At 43.4% G+C, this 22,464-nt stretch overlaps 1 protein-coding gene across 2 annotated transcripts in view; it reads left to right on the top strand.

Annotated features, from left to right (window-relative positions):
- The window catches only part of LOC143125727 (neuroplastin-like), a 42,781-nt gene that overhangs the window by 9,642 nt on the left and 10,675 nt on the right, over positions 1 to 22,464 (top strand). Inside the window, exons 2-6 of one of the 2 annotated variants that reach the window (XM_076287431.1) lie at positions 4,791 to 5,138; positions 9,860 to 10,061; positions 15,596 to 15,690; positions 20,899 to 21,032; positions 21,386 to 21,659. In XM_076287431.1, the coding sequence (XP_076143546.1) occupies positions 4,791 to 5,138; positions 9,860 to 10,061; positions 15,596 to 15,690; positions 20,899 to 21,032; positions 21,386 to 21,659 (1,053 nt within the window). The remainder of the gene's footprint in view (positions 1 to 4,790; positions 5,139 to 9,859; positions 10,062 to 15,595; positions 15,691 to 20,898; positions 21,033 to 21,385; positions 21,660 to 22,464) is intronic. The other variant, XM_076287432.1, reaches the window with a different exon arrangement.

Below are 22,464 nucleotides of genomic sequence, written 5' to 3' on the forward strand. Positions count from 1 at the left end.
TATTTATTTAATAAAGCTCTTACCTGTATGTTTCCTCTTACATGACTCTGGGTTTCCTTAAAAAGGAGCCCATTTTGAAACTTCTTGGGAGCGCAGGCAGACAGAAGTGTTCAAACGAAAGTGAAGCTGCTGATAGCAGGCGCCGTGCGGACTAGGCCAAACCTCTGCATTCCTACTGCTGGAGCCAGACAAAAGGCTACTGATTACTAACAGACATTTGGTGGAATTCCGGAAACAGTTGGCTCTGCTAGTGCGGTTGGTCCCATTTAATACAAGTATTTAGGAAATCTGAGCTGAATGTTCTAATGTGCACATCTCAGGATTTTGCATTTATTTTGTTAGCTTCATCTGCTACTCCACTACAGTGCTAACCTTCCAGGAACCGTAACTGTGATTGTGATTACGTCCTGCTTACCTCTCAGGGAAGCCTCCCTGCAGTCCTGGCTGTCGTAGCAGGGATGACACCCTGTAATTTCCCCCTCAACTCTGACGGCCTGCCTTCCAGCCACTGCTGCTTAATTTCGCGCAGGTGTTTCTCCTCTTCAGCTCTGTGGAGCCTCTACTGGTTTGTTGAGAAGATGCGGTGCCTTCTCTGCCCTGTTTCTGGCCTTCTGGGAGGACACCAGAGTATAGCCAAGGGCCCTAAAGGACATCAGTCATTCATTTCAGCCTTATACACAGACTCATATTTCAAATACAGCAGTAAAATATAATAGTGATTGTATGTGCTTGCTGCCTGATGATACTTAAGCGGTTGACTCATTGGTCCCTGCATGGATTCGACATCAACAAATTTATTATTTATTATTATTATCTTGTTTTTGTGGGAAGGTTGTGTTATGAGCATATTTTTCACAGGTGTCCTGAGAGATATGCACAACTAGTGTCGCTATGCACACCTATATTTTTCTGAATGTCAGCAGTCCTCGGCAGGCGTTTTTGGTGTGGTGTGTTGCCTTGGCCAGAGGCCCCGCGCCGGGTTGCATTGCGACTCGACAGCCTGGGTTAGAGTCTCTGGGCTCCTCTCTGCGGAGTCTTGGCACGCCACTCCTGCCTGGCCAGGATGCCGGGGAGCTGAACATTCTGTTTCCTCTCCTTTCACATGGCCACACCTAGGAGGGAGAGAAAGAGAGAGAGGAGGAGGAAGAAGAGGAAAGAGAGGATATGAATAGACAGAATAGAAGGGATAGAGAGAGATACAGGTGGAAAGAATAGAGGCAGATGAGTGTCTGAGTGTTTGCTGTGTGTACGTGTGCTAATGTGTGTGTGTCAGAGTGTATGTGTGTGTGTATGTGTGTCTGTCTGGGTAGCCTATCAGCGCGTCTCCATGGCGTAGCAGGTGATTGGCTATCAGGTTGACTTCATTGAGAGGCCAAGCTGAATCTTCTGTGCTCTTTTGGCTCATTGATTTTGACGCGGTGACAGGATCTGCTACAGAGAGCGACAGAGGCACCAAGCTGAGGGAGAGAGAGAGAGAGATGGGCGGATAGAGAAGCTGAAAGGATAGAGGAACAGGAAGGAGAAATGAAGGAATGACCTTTCAGATTTCAACAGAGGACCCTTTTTTCGCTGCCAAATATAGTGGCAGCATCTGAATTTGCACATTTGAACCACTCAACCCCAAAGTTGGCAGTCTGAGATTTGTTTGGGCTTTGTTTAGCATGTGCAGCTGCAGACATTGATTGAATATATTTTACAGGTCATTTAGGTTTGATTTGTGTTAAATCATAGCCCACCCTTGCACACTAAATGATTAGGACCATAATGGTTATTTAGCATTTGTGTGGTATGTTACTTATCAATTTAGCAGTATATTTGTGGCATATCTAGTATATGCTTGACTTGTGAATCTCTATAGTCTAGGAAGCCTGCTTTTGGCACAGTTACTTATCACAACGCCCGATATCCTCACCAGGTAGTAAATCTCTCTTTTTATTAGTTGTGTGGTGTGGCACTGATATTAGGTGAATGACAGTTTAACAGTGTCTCCCCAATTAAGAGACAGAGCAGCAGGCAAGCTGAGCACAGTGAATTGCTTGTAGTGTGTCAGAGCGGCCGGGCCGAAGGTGCTGCCAGAAACACACACACACACACGCACGCGCACACACACACACACACACACACACGTTCAAAAGGCATTGTGAGTCACAGAGCAGGAGAAGGCCATTTGAGTCAAGGGAACAGACAGCCAGTGCTGGAGGCATTATTCAGACATGTTTTTCATAATGCTCACAAACTTCTGCCTGTTTCACAAGGTCAGTGTCGAGCTATTATGCTGGGCTCGCGTCAAGGGGATTGGGAATTACTTAGGGCCAAACAACACAATATTAACACAATACCGGAGCCATGATACGACTGTAATGTCATTTGCAAAGATTTGCAATGCGCTTCAAATTGCAATGCAATGTACCATAGCATATTTTAATCAATAAACCGTGCCACTTTTGTGTCTTCAATGTACAACCCCCTCTAAATATGTTTATAGTTTTAAATTGCATATTTATGTTTAAAGACTTATAAGTGACATATCGTGGATGATTAAAGCAACTGATTTTTTCCCCCTGGTAGGCTCTCAATAGATTTTTGTTTCAAGCTAGTTTTTAGTTAAGGTATTATTGTGAACATAGTCAGTGGGCAAGCAGTGGCCCATGTGACATGAAAGACATGTCCTAATAACTGAGCTTTTCATCCTTGAATTTCCCTTTGGGGATCAATAAAGTATCTATCTATCTATCTATCTATCTATCTATCTATCTATCTATCAAAAAGAGATTGATATAACTAAACCAAAGGGGAAACAAGTAGTTGTTTTCTGGCTGCAGTCAGTCGTCCTCTGAAGGTACCTCTACGTTGCTGTCTTTTGACAAACAGTTTGGTTGCTATGGTATACCAATCCCAGCTTGCTGTTGTCGTCATAGTCCCAAAGGATCATGGGACTACATGAACCACAAGGCAACTCATAGACACCATTGAGAGATCCAGCCCATGCATTGAGTCTGTCCATGTGTCCATCATAAGAACTTATCATTTAGCACACTGACAAGATGTATGTTTGGACCTAGTTATTAGGTCTCCGTATTTGTCTGTTATAAGTTCAGAAAGGATGTGGAACATGTATTTTGGTCAGGATAGTTGTGTGCATGTTTTCTGAAGTGTGGATGAAAAGGCACCATCGGTTCCTCCAGTGGTTCTAACTAGGACCATTTAGGTCATTTTTGTAGACTCTTGATATAATTCATTCTCAGACTGAAGTGAAAATCTATATGAGGGAATGTGCACATCATTTTTTATTTGACTAAGACACTTGAGACCTTAAAAAAAAGTCTTGTCACTTGTCAGTTGTACGATTCCACTTTTTAAAATGGGTTTAATTCTCTCTTCATGCCAGAGGCTAAACAATGTTAGATCACTTCAGTGACGTCCAAGCTTTGATGATTTTAATTGTTTCATTTTTATGTGGTGACAGAATGGTGTAGGCAATCAAAAATGAAACTTTGAAATCATCGGTTCTGTATAACCAATTATATTGATCAGGGATTCCAAATGTTACTTTCTACTTCGCCCAAACTTCACAAACAGCAACAGACAATAAACAGCATTGATAGTCAGTAAACAATGTAGGCCTACTTTTGCTGTAAAGAAATTTACGCATTCTTCCGACTGCAGTTTTTGATGTTTGCAGGCATTGCTACTACCGTTTACCACAGCCACTTTCGATTTTGAAAATATAACATCATCCCCTCTCGTCAGTGATTGGCTCTACCTTTCTGGGGTCTGATGGAAACGTTAGTGAATTATGGTGTTCCAAACTAGTATCTAGGTGGGCATGGCCAGGGTAACACACACACACACACACACACACACACACACACACACACACACGCATGCACGCATGCACGCACACACACACACACACACACACACACACACAGCATATAAAGGCTACTGAGAAAAACGCATCCATGTCACCACTTCAAAAGGCCTGGTCTCTGCGGCAAAGTATTTTGTATCCCATATGACAAGCCATCTTTATGTGTATGTATCCTTATTTTTAGTGGTTTAGCTATGTTATGTTGGGTTCTGTGTTACGTCACGTGGTTATCTGGAGATAACAGTGAAATTATTACTGCAGTGTCTAATAAGCCCATGAGGGCTGGGCACTATGGTGTTTGACGCTTAAATAAACAAATCAAAATCAAAATCAAGCAGGTGCAGAATGGCCAGGCACTGCTGATAAACATATATTTCCTGACTCAGGGGAGGGCTTCAAGGTCATATGTGATCACTTGGATTTCCCTTAGGATTGCCAATGATGTAGTAGCCCAGGGGTTGACCCGGGGTTACCAGTTTGTTTATATGCACCGTTGAGGGATTGATGGCAGTGGATGGCACTGTGCTGGGTTGTTATTTTATTATCTATTATTTTATTTTTTATTTTGGGGGCCATTAATCTGTACCTCATTAGCACATGTCCACTCTTCTACTCCTCCTCAGCCTGGGCCTCTCTTCTCATCTCAAACGGCTTATTTTTCTCTTATCACACGTTTCCATCATGTTTTTAGTGGCCTGCTTCTCTTTTAGCATTTATTTGCTATTTTAATCATCTTTTGTTCTTTTTTTCCCAATTTCTCCTTCCGACTTTCTCCTTTTCTTTACCTCCATCTCTTCTCTACCCGCTTTCTACATCCCTTGGCCTATCCATCCTTCCCTCCCTCCTAACCCTTCTTCTACCCTTCCCTCCTTCTCACGCCCAACCCCCCCCCCCCTCCCCCAACCTTTTTCTCCTTCAGCTGGGTTTGTGAAATCGCCCATGTCTGAAACTAAGCTGACAGGGGACACGTTTGAGCTGTACTGCGACGTGGTGGGCTACCCCACACCGGAGATCCAGTGGTGGTACGCCGAGGTCAACCGCGCTGACTCCTTCAAGCAGCTGTGGGACGGCGCGCGCAAGAAACGTGTCTCCATCAACACGGCGTACGGCACCAACGGCGTGAGCGTGCTCGGCATCACCCAGCTGAAGCTGGAGGACTCCGGGACCTACGAGTGCCGGGCCAGCAATGACCCGCGGCGCAACGACCTGCGGCAAAACCCCGCCATGACCTGGATCCGGGCCCAGGCCACCATAACCGTCCTGCAGAGTGAGTGGGTCTATGTCCTGTACTGCCTAGATGATCACACAAGAAATGAATCAAAAAGCAATTCTTAAAACTAACTAAACTACTACCACCGCACCTACCTCAAACAAGTCCCAACTTTCCCACAACCCTCCCTTCATACAGCTGCATACACTGTTTCACCACACAGAAAATTTGTCCACACAACCCTGTGCTGTGTTGGTTCCCTATAGTACTGTGCAAAATTGAATGAGACAAAACACAAATCCACAAACTCTAATTTTGTGTCTATTTTTGTGTCTATTTTCAATATTAGTTTTATTGACAATCGTGACAAGAACATCTGTGCACTTGACATATTTTGAGGTCTTTCTGTATATTGTCTTTTTTTTCTTGTGATATTTTTTTCAATATTATTTTGACTGTGATATGATCCTACTGTAGCCTTGGTGTCCCCCTTCCCAGAATTCCCAGAAACTGAGGATTCATTGAATTCAGTAAACAATCAGATGCTCCTTTGCTAACCTCTCCTTCCTCAACAAAACCCCTCCTTCCTGGATGACCACAAACCCAGTCTATGTCTTGCCTCTCTCCTTCTCTCTCTCCCACCCACCCCCCCACTTCATCCCCGGCTGTCCTGTACTTCCTCTGTGGCTTAGTGTCACGTGTCTTACAAAAAAAAAAAAAAAACAACAACAGTTTGTGTTTGTTCTGTTTGTTTGCCCTCCTTATTTTTATTTTATCTGACATGTTCTGTTTGAGCGTCTCTTCCTAAAGAGAACGTTTTGCCATGTCATGTGGGTTTTACTTCAAAGCCTAGTCTTGCAAAGCCTGTCTGCTGCCCTGTAGGCCTTTTAGAGGCTGCTGGCTCTCCTGATGCTTTGAAGGTGTGTCGTGGTATTTCTTTCTATTGATTCTTTTTCTGTTTATTTATATTTAGTTGTGTCTGTGCTCTGTGTCCTGCTCAAGGATTAGAGGAAAGCGTGAGAAGAAGACACAAGGAAGGGTCATTCAGTTTACCAACAGTACCTCTGTGTTAACAAGTAAACAACAACAACCACAAATAAAACAGCATAATGTCAAATGAAAAAACCGAAACATTGCCCCCCATAATACTGCAAGCTTCCCCAGCTTTCTCTCTGTGGTGTGTTACCTGATAAGACAGTCACCTCGTGGGGTAGACATTATTTTTCTGTCTGTGGTGCAGTACTGAGGGAGGGTCTCTTGACCGGCTCCCTCACGTTTAACCTTGTGCCTTCTCTTGCATCTCAGATGTGTAGTGGTGCATCAGTAATGACATTATATAAATATATATACTGTATATACATATATGTATACATAAATGCACACTTACATACATACATACACGTCCTCTCTTTGTTTTTCTCTCTGTACTTGCAAATCCTCAAGCAGAGTTATCATGTCAGCGTGCCTCCCTGTTGTGGTCTGCAGCCTTGCCATTATGGTAAGCGTTTCTGAGGGATGTCTTTGGCCACATGAAGACTCATTATACTGATTTGATTTAATTTATTCGTTTAAACTCGAGAAATCATCATACTGGCTGTCTGCAAGGATAGGTCAAGCACTCTGATGATGATGACCATTCCATTTTTGGCATTTTTAACACCAACTAAATTGTATCTTAAATGTTGCACTAGTTGCAGCATGCTTCCCTAAACAGTTGTAACCATGTCAACCTTACAGCTAAATTAATCTACCTGTCCTGTGGGAAGATTCACTCACATCTTCACAGCTTAAGATATAAATAACATTCTGAATTGGGGCATGGCTGCCTTTAGTTATCAGAGCTTAGTGAGGGGTCGTCTTTGTTACATGGTCATTTTTATACCACCTAGTAATCATTCATGACTACAGATTAGTTATTCACGGAAAAAGATAAATGAAACCCTAAAGGAAAATCCTTTGAATATCCCAACATATTTTGTCATTACTGAGATTCAGTGTTCCCATATGATATATACATGTAATACACGCAGTATGTCATGCTTTCGTGGTATATGCGTAACATCACATGTATATAACAGGCTATACATGCGGAAAACACCCAGACTGGAATGTATAGTTTGTCGTCTAACGAGAATGTTCTGACATGTGGTATTGTTTTAGCTGGTAGCAGTAGTTTTAAATCTAGGAGTGTTATTGTGCTTAGATATCCCGTAGCACTTTGTATCAAGTTCCGCTAACCCAGACTGCTACTTGCAATTTGTATACATTTTAAGATTCAGTGTCTTGTGTTTAGAATGGTAAATTAATGTGTGTCTTAATAATAACAATGTGCTGAAACACATATTTATGTTACTTAAGTTTTTAAAGAACAGTTCTGTCCACAGGCAGGGATGCTATGCGCCATGATGCTCGTATTGCACCTCCGTTTGATCTATTAAAAGAGACAACAAAATGAAATACAAAAAAATCAACCAAATAAATTCGTTATTGGTTGTTGTGTAAACAGACTGTCCAATGCCTGTGCCACTGGCCAGATGGGTCAAGAGCCAAAAAAAAAGCAAAGAAAAGGCGGGGAGAAAAACATGGCGGAGGAAACGGATATGGCATCACTAATTCACTGATTCTTGCCTCTCTTCCATTTCTGAGCAGGTGTCCTCCAAATGACCTTGCAGAGATGCTGAGTGCACACACCCCGGAGCATACCGCTGTGCCTTTCAAGCTGTTGTTCAAATGACATTTCTGAATGAATTCATTTATTTTGTGCGTTTATCACTATATTTGTGCATGTGTGTGTGTGTGTGTGTGTGTGTGCAAGAGAGAGAGAGAGAAGTGGCAACATTTCAGATTGAGAGAGTGACAGGGAATGTGAGTGAAAGACAGAGAGAGTGAAAGAGATAGAGGGAGATAGAGGACAGAGAAGTGCGTGGGCAGAGAGGCCTACACACTGATGAACTTACGGAGGTGGGAGTGCAAGTTGTGCCGTCGCTTAAGTGGAAAGGCGAATGCAGAGAGAGAAGCAGAGGGAAGGATAGAAGCGAGGGAAGAGGTAGGAGGAATGGAAAATAGATGATATGCAAAATAGGCATTATAGGCACATACAGAGAGTGCGGGAGGCAAAAGGGTAAACAGAGAGATAAGGGAATAGAGAGAGGAGATAGAGATCTGGAGATACGGAGAAAGACAGCGAGAGCCAAAAAAGATGAAGAGAGAGGAATTCCCTTTGACCACTGGACACATCACTGCAGGGGAAGGTGCTGTGAATGCAAACAGAAGTCACTCCCAGCTCACACACACACACACACACACACTGCCCCCTACACTCAAACATAGCAAACCATGGAGGGCTTACTGTACCAGTCAATAGGCAGATTAAGATGCTCCGCCTCCCCTGTTCCTTCCTGCTGCGTTTCCATGGTTTCGGCCACGGTTCCGCCCTCAGGCAAAGTGGGAGGAGCTCTCCGCTGAGCCTTACGACCAGCAGGCATATTCTCGCTGTGTGAATGCCCTTCACCACAGACCCCTCGTATCATACCAGAATAAAGCAGAATTGTGCTTCCAAGCATGCCTCTGCACTCTCTCTCTCTCTCTCTCTCTCTCTCTCTGTGTGTGTGTGTGTTCCTCAGCCGTAGGGCCAGCACTGGTGTCCTTGTTTATTTCAGTCAGATTCAGTCGGCGTGTTCCACTTTTATCTCTGGTGCTGTTAAATGGTTGTGTATGTGTGTGTGTGTGTCTCTGTGTGTGTCTAATGTGTGTATCTTGCCCAGAGACCTCTTTAATGTGAGGACCGACAGGATGTCCTTTTCCTTGAAGCGTAACATTTAAAGTATATGCATGTGTTTTGTGCTTTGCATGTTCATGGTAATTAGATGTAGCTCAGTGCCTCAGAACCGGGATTCCTCCCATGATCTGTAGTGCCTCATCTGCTCATTGATTCATAAAGGTTTGTAAGTGCTGTTTTGTAATGTCTTGGAAAGGCATTTAAATTGATTTTGGTGGTATAGAGCTGTGATAATCGCAATGAAACATACAGGTGGAATAATTTTGTACACAAATCCATGCCCAATGCACACGCATCGAGAGCGGGACATTTCTGTTGCTTCATAATGTAGGAGAAATTAATTTGCGCGTAAAGGAAACTAATGATGCACATAGTCCGGATGTTAGTTAAAACAGTTCAACACTAACAAGGTATACATGAGGCTCTACCTGGGGCATATAATCCAGTGTCCTCAAGCCTTCTCTCTTTGAAGCATTTAGCAATGGATACACACTAAATCGTATACAGCATTGCAGGTGCATTTCAGAAAACATCTGTACATAGTTTGTATGTGTTTTCAAAGATATTTTCTCACAATTAATTCCGGTGTTTTATTTCCATAAAGGTAAGTGTGTGCATGGATTCACATATGGTAAATTGAATCCTTTTTATTACTGCATGATGACGAGCGTCAAGTTGCTAAGGAGTCAAGCACAACACAAGACAATGTTACAGCCACAGTAACATAGTAGTACTCTGTTTGTATACCATTTCTTGTGACCATCAAAAAGCATTTTGAGATTAATTGTTTCCTATGCTTTTTTTTTTATCTTTAACTCATATTTATCTTTGCGAGGATGCTTGTGTGCTTAACTACATTTTTGAACCATGCAGGTTATATGGAGCACCAGACAATGGGGAGATGAATTCAGGGAAAGCTCTTCAGCGATTCCCTTGCTGGTTCCAACTAACCATGCCCTCTTTCCTCCACCCCACCCTTCCATTCCCTTTTCTTTTGCAGAGCCCAGGATCAATGCCTCTGACCAGGTGATCCTGCCCACGCCACCCCCAACTCAGCACGGGATGCCACCCCCCCCTCTGCCGGCCATCATCCTGCAGTGCAACCTGACCACGGCCCACAACGCCCACCGCCAGAGCTTCTGGATGAAGAACGGAGTGGAGATCGATTACACAAGGAAGGAAACAACCGACACGGAACATAAGTGAGCAGGCCAATGTCTGTCTGTCTGTCTGTCTCAGTAAGAAAATTCACAAGCTGTGCTTTTACAAGGTAACAATCTAGAACTTTTGAAGGTTTCTGGTTTATTCTTATGAAAGAATCATAGCATTCTGTATTGGAACAGTCCAATGAATGGCTCTCTGTAATAGCACTTTGAAACAGAAACCCTTGGCTCAGGGATTTTTAGTAAGGGAATATTAAGTAGACTTGTTTATTGATTCAAGGATGATATCCACATAGGCTACCAAGAAATTAATGAGATCATAAAGAGACACTGAGCATATCAAGGGCTACTTCAATAACAGTAAAGGGGTATTTCCAGACTCAAAAGAAAATTAAGATGCGTTTAAGTAGATCTTGTGTTGTTGGCAGTCAAGGGAATAGAGGTTTTCAGCAGTTTTTTGCCATCTGGAGCCCTTTTACATTAACCAGAGGTGAAAATAGAAAAGCAGAGTGGAAGCATTCTGGTTTCTCTTTTTAATGATCACAGACTTCAGTGCAAGGTGTAAAGCCCTATCCACATATACAACGACTAGTGATAAAGAGACCACGTAATGTCAATGTAATTCAAATGTAATTACATGTAAAATAACTGTGTTATGCTACAAAGATTTTAACTTAAAAATAATGTACAAATAATTTAAACTTTTGAGGTGACAAGTGAATAACCACATTTCAGTGAACAATGCTAACGTAGCATGGTTCTCATGGTATGCTTGGAGAGTAGGGTCACAAGTGATGTTTTCTGTGCTTCAGCCTGTCAGTCTGTGAGGGAGTGATTCAATTGATATCAGGAGGGGTCGCATTGATTTGAAGGATTTATTAGTGATGTGCTGTAGCTTACTGTGAGGGCCTGTCCAACTACTCTACCAGACTGTAATGGATGAGGTGAGAATGCCTCCTATAATTGCTTTGTGGAACTCGACAGAGAAAGAAGAGAGAGTTCCTGCCTTAATCATGGTCTGGCATACAGTAAGAAGAATGGGTCTGTGCTGAATGTTGTTTTGATGTTGTCTGTGTTGATGTTTTATTTGAAATGATAAAGGTTTTAAGATAAGCACAGAAATTGAATGATTAAGTGAGGGGAATTGTAAGCCCAATATGTGTATGCTGGTTTTGTGCTTGAAATTGATTATGCTTAAAGTTCTGTATTGGTTCCCAGTATTGTGTTAAACCACCAAGATACCACCTATGATGGCAGTGTCATCTCAAGATATAGGCTACTAACACAACAACGGATCAGATCAGCTATTTGTTTTCAGGGAGAAGAACAGGCCCTGAACTTTTCCTGATGGTCACATGGTGGTATATATCATCATTATGATTCACCTTGACCATGTCTGACACAGGCAGTTATGGATTCAGATGGAGATGTTGAGGGAGGTCAGGGGTCAGGTGTAATAGTCTCCAGAGGATTCTGATGGTGTTGAGAGCAGTGGTGTTGTCTCTGACGTAGATCAGGGTGTTGGTGCAGCAGTATGTGAAAGAGAGTTACATTAACTGTGTTTTTAACAGAACTGTTAGTTATGGTGTGTGTATGTATATGTTTGTGTGTGTGTGTGTGTGTGTGTGTGTGTGTGTGTGTGTGTGTGCGTGTGTGTGTGAGTGTGAGTGTGAGTGTGAGTGTGAGTGTGAGTGTGAGTGTGAGTGTGAGTGTGAGTGTGTGTGTGTGTGTGTGTGTTTGATGATGATGATTGTGTGGTGCTGGATTACATGAATGATACATGAATGATACAGATACATGAATGATGGACCCAAATAGCTTAATACCACAGTTGTCATGTTGTGTGTTGTCATCAAGGACATCAAGTAGAGAGATCTTGTTGAACCGTTATTATGCACAATGTTCTTGTGGCGGTGGCTGTAATTTGTCGTCCCATTTGGCTGGCACTCCTTATTTCCAGTTCAGTAGTAGATATAATAGCAGATTTCTTTCAGGTAAATAGTGTTTTTATTTCTTCTTTTTGTTAACCGAAGTGCACTTTTTTGGCAACCTGTTTTGCAAGGCTTGTTTTTGCAGTGATGCAATATATGACATCATGATGTGTTGTCATCAAGGTCACCAAATGCATGACATATCTCCCAGTCTGCACTCTAAGCAGCTTTGCAGCTTCTCAGGATAGTACAGAGAACATTGTTAAGGAAAGGTTCACAAAGATTCTACGTAAAGCATTTATGGTAACACTTTACTTGACGGGTGAGTTCATAACACATTCATAGCAGCTGTCATAAACTGCACATAAAGCATTCATGACTGTTTCATGAGACATGACTCAACATTCATACCAAACCTTTCATGAATGTGGAAGACAGAACGACAAAAATGTGTCAAAATAAAAGTCCAACAATTGCAAAGCAGCATTGCCGTTTTTGTTCCAAACCTCTTACCTGATCACGTCACATCTGAGTCAATGGGCTACTCCAGTGCCAAAAAGACAGAACATGGTCAAACAAATAATTTTTGTTTCATAAAAATGTATTTGTTTTATGATACCTTTGCAGATGATTTCTCATTTTTTGCTACTGGGAATGTCCAACCGTTCCAGGTTACACAAATACGGGTCAGCTGAATGTAGGCTAGTTTACCTCCCAGTGTTAAATTCAGTGATTATGAATACTTCACAACTTGTATAGTAAAGTGACATTCGATGTACACTTCATAAGATATTCATGAAATATTTACAAAGGCTGGAGAGAAAAATGGCAATGCTGCTTTGCGATTGTTGGACTTTTATTTTGACCAGTTGTCATCGTTCTGTCTTCCACATTCATAAAAGGTTTGGTATGAATGTTGAGTCATGTCTCATGAAACAGTCATGAATGCTTTATGTGCAGTTTATGACAGCTGCTATGAATGTGTTATGAACTCAAGTAAAGTGTTACCGCATTTATCAGATTATCCTTATCCATGTATTTTGGAGAATCAGATTATGCTGTTTGGAGTTGCTTAAAATCTAACCTGAAAAATGACATTCTATGCAGTTCCTAACAATTCTGTGATTGATAACATAATAATGACAAAAACAATATAACGACAACAACAACAACAACAACAATAATAATGATAGTAATAATCAGCCACCAAAAGCCAACTGTCCTGCACAGTATGATGTAAAAGGATGTGATGTTCTCAGGAAGACAAGTAGGAGTGTGAGTTCTCCTGTAATCTTTGCTGGTAGACTGGTATGCGTGTACATGATTACAAGGATAATGAGTGCAGTTCAGTGAGCAGAAAATATCCCCAAAAGTTGTGAGGAGGAGCTGCACATAATGAATATCAGTTAGCAGTAGATCCAGGTTAGCATCCCTGATAAGTCGACTGATAGTTAACGTAAATGGATTGCATAGGCGGTAATCAGGTCTTAGTTTTTGGCACAGATGCACAGATGAAGACACTGTAAGGCACTGGGGTTTAGACCCTGTGTAAAGCTGGAGATAGGACTATGAATCATTAACAAGACATAATGTATAGCAGCTTCTCTTGTGTAGTGAACAAACATAATTTTTGTTTGGTAGGAGACAAATAACATGCGGTCCATTTACCAGCCCCCCCACCCCCCCCCCCCTTTGAGTATTATGCATGACTGCATTAGCAGAGGATGTATATGACATCATGTTACATGTCTGTGGTATTATATAGCTCTTAGTTAAACAGTTACCTTACAGTAGAGGTAGTGCAAAGATTTTTGGTATGAAATAGGATTTTGTTGTCTTTTTGACACAAAAATGGAAAGAGAAAGAAAAAATAGGTGTTATGTCAGACGTGTCAGATGGAATTCCCCAGCAGCACTTCCTATTAAGTGCCGTCATAGTACCTATTACCACATTGGTCTGGGGTGGTGGGAGTATGTGTGTGTGTGTGTGTGTGTGTGTGTGTGTGTGTGTGTGTGTGTGTGTGTGTGTTGTGTGTAAATGTGCATGTGTGTGTGTGTGCGTATGTGCGTTAGTGTCTGTCTGTCTGGGAGCGAAGTGTGGGGGATGGGGTAAACGAGGTTCACACACGCACGCACGCACGCACACACACACACACACACACACACACACACACATGTACATACACACACACGTACACACATGTACACACACACACACACACACACACATGTACATACACACACACGTACACACATGTACACACACACACACACACACACACACACACACACACATGTACATACACACACACGTACACACATGTACACACACACACACACACACACACACACATGCACACACATAAGCACACACTATCCCTCAGCTGGACGTGCCACTGATGCTCTCAGGCAATTTCCTGTCAAACGCTGTGTCAGTAATCCTCCTGCGGCTGACCTGACAGTGGGGAGACAGACAGCTTCACCGCCCCCACCCTCACCACCCCCCCCCCCCCGCCTCCCATACACACACAGCAGCAGAATCCCCAACCCCCCCCCGGGCCCAGCCCGAGTGCAAATCAAAAACCTCAGCTCCCTGTGGGCACGCAGGAGGACCAAAATAGCCCAGTAATTGTGCCTCCGCTGGCTGCCATATTCACGGAGGTAACCGGCACACATTTCAGGTGTTTATTGTGTTCGGATTTAGAGACATGCACTGAGATGTCTCTTTCTCTCCCTCTCTCTCTCTCTCTCTCTCTCTCTCTGTTGCTGTGAGCGTTAATGGGGGTGGGGGTATTGTTTATTGCAATTCTGGAGTTTCTTTTTTGACAAATTTTGGTTTTCATTTATTTATATTCAGCCAGGTTTAGATTGTTACATTTCATTTCATTTGCAATATGAAATGGATTAATTTATATTGTGCAATGTGCATGCATGTACTCATGTGTATGTACTACACATACTTAACTTATCTTAGCTGGCCTGATTGCTTAGATACTGGTGCTTGTGCTTGCTTTTCCCTCTTTGCTAAAGAAATAAGTAGATGGATGACATTAGATTTCCATTTACCATACCTTAGCCACACCTATAGCTATTTTTATTTAGTATGTCTCAATCAGACTTTGGAATATTATGTTGAACGTTTCATTTCCTTTTTTACTGGCCTGTCAGTCTTGTGGACACACTGTCATCTTTATCCTCCGCCTCGCTACCCATATTAACCATAACGAACGACGTTGAGTATTTGACGTTAGGTAGACTATTCAATCTTCACTGCTTCTGCCGCCTGTAGTAGCCTAGCTGCCAAGACAGACGCGCTAGATAGTCTACGTCACATCCCTACAGAGCCAATGATAGCACATTCTACACACAAGAAACACCGACCGCTCTGTGCACAATGCATAGGCTATTTCAAGTAGAGCGAAAATAGTAAATTGATCATACATATTCACGTAGCTTTTCGAAAAACAGGGACATTCAGTGTCCTGGGAGAGTGGATACATCTCCCGGGACAGGCTATTAAAAAGAAGGACAATCCCGGTAAAACCGGGATGGGCGGCAACCTTATAATTATGTGTAGTAACATTCTACAAACACATGTATTCATGGAAACTGAACCAATGATCTGATTTGTTTTTGTGTACAGATTGAACAAGCCACGAGCAGAGGACGCTGGAGAGTATATGTGTGTCTACACCTTTGACATGGCTCCCAACGCAAATGCCACCATTGAAGTAAAAGGTAAGAGATCTTTGAAGCCAATTATACGAATATGGCCAATCGTGACATAATGTGCAGGGATATGAAAAGGCAGGATTGCTTCCTCAAGGGTTTCTATGACAGTCCTTATCTCACAGAAATGCTTTGATGGCTGAGACAAGCTCTGGCTGTGCCTGTGATGAAAGTGACGTTCAAAAATGTGATAAACGGTCCCTGGTGTATGCGTCTGTTACTGCAAGGCTTCCAAATGCAGGGTTCCTAACCTGGAGAACACCCGTCCACACACACACACACACACACACACACACACACACACACACACACACACACACACACACACACACACACACACACAAACACAAGCTCTCTCTCTCTCTCTATCACACACACACACACACACACACACACACACACACACACACACACACACACACACACACAAACACACACAGGAACTTAGACATACTTCTCCTCATGCACACACTCTTGTCTGAGAGAAATTTGCCAAAAGCCCAGTGTTGAAGCCAGCCGACTGATGAATTCCGACAGTCACTCTGTCTAACTGTTCTCTGGCTGTCTCTTAGTGTGCGGGGGCATACACACTCATTTGACCCCTGTGTGTGTGTGTGTGTATGTGTGTGTGTGTGTGTGTGTGTGTGTGTGTGTGTGTGTGTGTGTGTGTGTGTGTGTGTGAGTGTTTTCGTGTTTGTGTCTATGTGTGTAAGAGTGTGTGGATGCGCTTGTGTGTGTGCAAAGGTGTTTGTATGTGGGTGTACGTGGGCATACATTTTGCTTGTGCACATCAGGTGACTGATGCATTGAGGCATGAGTTAGTATAGGTATGCATTCATCAGTGAAAGTGTGTGTGTGTATGTGTTTTTTTGTGTGGAGACGTCACTTGTGTGTGTGCTGTGTGCTGTGTGCATGTGTATGTATGCTAGCTGTTGTATGCACATTCATGTTTGTATGTGTGAGTATACAATATGATGCATGTTCCTGTGTGTGTATGTGTGTGTATGTGTGTGTGTGTGTGTGTGTGTGTGTGTGTGTGTGTGTGTGTGTGTGATCATAGGCCAGGGGAACTGCAAAAGTGACTGAACATGCTGCGGAACGCAAACCTAACCCAGTGTCAGTGCCGCTTCCGCCTCCTCCCTGCTTTTGCCTCTTTTCAACCATCGCGCTCAACGCTGCACGCACCCTTTGAATTTGAAGTTTCCCCTTTTATTTATCACACCGTCTCATCTGAGGCTTTTGAACAGAGATTTATCTCATCTCAAAACAAAAAAATGGGGATATCAATAAGCGCTGTCATGGATAATTGGCGCACCGGAGTGAGTAATGGCGACTGACACCTGTGCGGGATGCCTCCCGGCTTGCCGTGTAGACGCATGGGAGCCCGCGGAGGATGTGCCTGTATACATGCCTGCCACAGCTAAGCCAATTTGTTTTGACACTGCCATAGTGCACACTGAGCATGCTCCAACTGTTATGTCAAAGCTGTCTTAAGCGCCGGGCTGGTTGCGTAACGCCAAGACACTAATGTCTGCTTTGGTTGGCCGCCTTTGCTCCTGATTCCAGCCCATGGGATGCCTGGATGCAACATGGCAAATGGCGCCCGTGTGTAGAGACTACACACGCACACTAGATACTCACATACACACACCTATACACACAGACTAATGCTCAGTCATACGCACGCACATTCATACACACACACAAATACACACACACACACACACACACACACATACACACACACACACACACACAAAAGCTTTATGCACCCTCACACACAAACACGGAGGCATACTCACTGGCATGCACACACACACACACACACACACACACACACACACACACACACACACACACACACACACACACAAACACACACACACACACTCAGACTCACACCCCTTCAGAGAGGCTCAAAGCACACATGACAAACCACTGCCTCTTTGATGATGCGTGAGCCCTTAGCTGTGTTTGTCTGCTCTCTGTTCCCAGATGAGCAGCACACGCAGCCACGCGTGCACCCGTGTGTGAGTGTGAGTGTGAGTGTGTGTGTGTGTGAGTGTGTGTGTGTGTGTGTGTGTGTGTGTGTGTGTGTGTGTGTGTGTGTGTGCATGCATGGGGTGGGGGGCATGCATGTGTGTATTTCCTTTAGCTTGAAGCAGGTCTGAAATAACTATTCTGCATGCCAGTCATGAGTTAGATTTGTTGTGTTTTTAATATCTGCAGATTTGTTTTTGTAATACCAAACACGGTACGGTGTGCAGTTCTGCATTTCAATGATTCCAAATATACTTTGTTATGCAAAAACACCCTACAACAAGGCTACTACAAGGGCAATTGCTGCAGTGTTGTTTGATGTCAAATCTTCAGGGACGAAAATCCCACATATATGTTGATATCTTCAGGACTGCAAGCCTTCAGCAGCATTTGCATTACATCCTGTGTGAATGTGTGTGTGTATGCATGTTTATGTGTGTGTAATGTTTGTGTGTGTTTTAAGGGGAGCCCTTAGGTAGTGCGTAGGGATCTTGGATTAAGTCCAATCATCTTGAGTTTGTGGGTGGAAAGAAGCTTCTTTGTAAGCCCCCCCCCCCCCCCCAACACTTTCCAGAGCTTAACGGAGTCACTAGGCAACCATTCTTACACACATTACAGTAATTAATAAAGATGATCGGTCTTCTGCTGAGATTTGGCTTCTGATTTGTATTATTGCCTCACTTACAAATACAGTGTGACTGTATAGCAAATGCATATTTGCATGTATTGTGTTTTGTATATGTGCACTTTTTGATGTTATACATATGAAAGTGTTCATTGCATGCATTTGGTGTGTGCATGTATTTTGTGTGCACATACATGTATACATTGTGAATTTGTGTGTCTGGGTGTGTGCATGCTATGTGTGCATACAGTAAGTGTGTGTGTGTGTGCAGATATGAAAGATACTGTATGCCTCACTTACTGGGTGTGTAAATGCTATGTGTGCATAAGTGTGTGTGTGCAGATATGCCTCACTTATTGGGTGTGTACTTGCTATGTGTACAGGAGTGTGTGTGTGTGTGTGTTTAATATTTCTAAATATCGGGTGGTTGTCTTCTCTGTTTGGTGCATGTATTTGCATCTACAGTATCATGCTCGTGTGTGTACTTGTGGGACTGGTCTTGGTCTGGTCTGTGCACTCACTGTGTGTGTGTGTGTGTGTGTGTGTGTGTGTGTCTACTGTGCTGCCCCAGGCTGTAGTGTCCTTGGCACTCCCGGCTTGGAGGCATTGAGCTGGGAGGCAACAGATGGAGGCTTGTGAGATGGGCTGGATTAAAGCTCTGGATCCCGGCCCACTCCTCTCTAATAGCTGCACTTTATTTTCCGCCATCATAATCTGTCCTTAGCAGCCACGGCTTTAAGGGCGCTCCTGTCTGAATTTTTTTATCCCTTTTTTATCATTTCATATCTATTTTGCATCGTTTGGAAATATTTGACGTTTAGTTTTTGTGCAATTACAAGTTTTGGTTTATATGGTATGTTGTGTTCCAAATACCAAAAATTGAAGGTACATTAAATGTTTGTTTGTCTGTATATATATTTTTTATTGGGGGGGGGGGTTAACCTGAGGTTTTTTTGTGCAAATCAGGCTTAAGGAAAGATAGTAGATTCTTAGACATGTGGGTCAGTAGTTAGGTTAATCTCATTTACCTCTATCTCTTCATTACACACTGGTGAACACTCATGAAGGATCAGTATTGGGAAAGTGCCGAGAAAGGGAGAGTGTGTGTGTGTAACGGAGACAATGCTGTCTGTTTGTGTGACGCTAGGCTAGAGAGAGAGAGACGGCTGGATTACTGTCGAGTCAGAGGTGATGTGTGCTCGGGATAATGCTGTCTTACGCACGCACGCACGCATGCACTCACTCATACACACACACACACACACACACACACACATATGCATGTAGGCACACCCACGCATGCACCCACACAAGCCCTGCCTAGGCGGGCATGTGCTCTCCGTAATCACACATGGATGATGTCATTGCCCACCAGAGGCCACGCCTGAACCCTCCCCCTCCTGGCCCCACCCCCATCTCACCGCTCTCCTCCTGCAGCAGCTAGCGAGAGTACTCTCTGCAGGCTGTCCCCTTATCCTGCTTAATTGCATGGAAGGAATTACCGTAATTTTCAGGGATTAGCAAAAGGCGGCAGCAGCAGCAGCAGCAGCAGTATCAGCCCAATGCACAGGAGTTACAAGGAGTGAATATCTTACTGTCTGCTGTCAACCTCACACCCCTCCCCCTACCCGGCGTGTCTCGTGGGTGGGAGGCTGTGGAGGTGTATGGTTTGAGCGCCAGAGCCTAGTCTCTCACGGAAAAAAAACCTTTCTCTAGCCGACACCAGCTGTCAGAGGCACTGTCGAGCAAACAGGGGGATGAGTCAACGCTACGCACACGTGCGTGGGCAGCCCTGGCGGTCCTGGGCCGCACGTGAGTGGCGGTTTAACTACGCCAGAGATATCAAGCTAATTACTCTGCACCACTTTGCTCCATTCGCCGCTCACTTCCTCGCTTACATCAATGGCCCCAACCGGGGAATCAAATCCATTCATTTCATTGAGGAAGGGTTTCCCAAGGGGATATCACCTCTCAGAGAATTTCAATCATGCATTGGGGGATTATACGTATGGCCCTGTGTGTGGTCAGAATGGCTGAATAGCTGAAATTGAATGACATCACTGAAATAACACAATTCAGCACTGACTTGCAGTTCATTATTTATATTCATAAGGAAGTGAATTAGGCGCTGTCACAATTTCGGAGCAAAACTATCTGCCCCACGTCAGCCAATACCATTAAATGACAAAATGACAATGTATTTTTATAACGCAAAGTAAAGTGATGTAAAGCAAAATCTTTCCTATCTTTTCTAAGGTAATTGGCCAACTATCTAATGACCAAAGAATAATACAATTCCTTATGAGGCGTGCTGTGATATGAGATCTTTAACAGACAGGGAAAGACTCGTTTGATTCTTGTTTATTAAAACAAGTTATTGTTTACTTACATTAACTAAAATCTAATGTTAACTAATGCTAGTTAAGGGAAATGTTGAGTAGTTCACCCTCGCCGATTATACAGTATTAAATGTGCACAGCTGTGTAATAGTCAGTGGTGTATAGTATGATGTTTGTCATTTGGTGTAAGTTTTCCCTTTTTGTCTTTCCTAGCTGCCCCCGAGGTCACTGGACACAAACGCAGTGAGAACAAGAACGAGGGCGAGAATGCCATGCTTTACTGCAAGTCAGTGGGCTATCCTTACCCAGTGTGGATCTGGAGGAAAAAAGTCGCCGAGACCTGGGTGGTAAGTCTCTTTGTGGTGTCTGCACTCAGCCACTTTGAAGTAGTCAGGAGTGGTAATATATCCTTCCTTATGAATTTCTACCTTCCCTGGCAACACAAATATGTCCAAACAGACATTTAACATGTTTTCCAGTGAACATGCTTATTTACAAATCATTTTAATTTTAATGACATGAAATTATGTCAAATCGGAATGACACTTCATCACAGATTAACTATAGCAATAGCATTTAATGAAAAGGTGCAAATAAAAATACTTCTTGGCTTACAACTGTAATTCTAGAGGTTATACTGTATAGATATGCTGTAAGAGATGAGTATGTTATTATCTTTCCCCTGTCAATCAATGTCCAGGACATTGACAACTCGTCCGGCCGCTTCTTCGTCACATCCCGAGACAGCTACACAGAGCTCAACGTTATCAACTTGGACATCAGCACAGACCCCGGCCAGTACCAGTGCAACGCGACCAACAATATCGGCCACAAGTCCTCCATGTCCATATTGCGGGTGCGCAGCCACCTGGCGCCACTCTGGCCCTTCTTGGGCGTGCTTGCCGAGATCCTCATCCTGGTCGTCATCATCGTCGTCTACGAGAAACGCAAGAAGCCCGACGAGGTGCCTGATGGTAAGCCTAGTACACCGGGGCCATTTGGGGTTTTTTTGGTACCATTTGAAGAGATGCATTTACTGTAGCTGCCAGCTACCCTTTCAATGTGTTGTTGTTGGCAAACCAAGTATGTCTGCCATTTGATTGCCTTGTAACCTTTGATGCCAAGATGCAGTTGGCTGCCAATCAGCCTTTAAATATAGAGATGTTGCCAGATCGTTACTAAGCTTTTAGGCTTGTCCACTATAAAACACTAAATCTTCTAACTTGTCTGACAATGACTGAGAGAGCAGTGCTTTCCATAGTCATGTCTCAAATAAATCAGATATAACAGCAGCTAGATGTAGAAATAGCCCTGTCAAAGGAATCAGCTGTAATGACTCCTAGATGTAGCAGTACCATGTTACAAGCGGGGCCTGGGTCCTTCATTGGTTGTGCGACAAGATTTACTATGAGCACACAGTGAAGTAGAGTCCTTTTAACAATGGATGCAAACAGAGAAGCACTCTGATTGTATTCAAAGAGGCGCTGAACTGTCTTTGAAGAGGGAGTGAGCCTGTCTTGTCAACTGAAGTGAGCTCATCACACAGACGGCATCATCCCTCTAGAGTGTTGTTTAAACACTGTCGGTCTGTGGCGAAGTGACAGATAATTGAGCTATAATTACGACTTTGGCCACCCATGGAGTAGCCAGCGCCGTCCAGCTGGGATGGGAAGATAGCCATCAGCTCAGGTAGCAGATAATTTGCCTTGTCGTGAAGGTGAAAAGCCATCAATAATTTAATCCTCTGAAGGGGAAACCTGGAGGGTTTTCCACAATGTC

Source organism: Alosa pseudoharengus, unplaced genomic scaffold, assembly GCF_046254945.1.
Source record: "Alosa pseudoharengus isolate Yale_2024_CS ecotype anadromous, Long Island Sound unplaced genomic scaffold, YU_APseudo_1.1 YU_APseudo_1.1_scf_16, whole genome shotgun sequence".
Lineage (NCBI taxonomy): Eukaryota > Metazoa > Chordata > Actinopteri > Clupeiformes > Clupeidae > Alosa > Alosa pseudoharengus.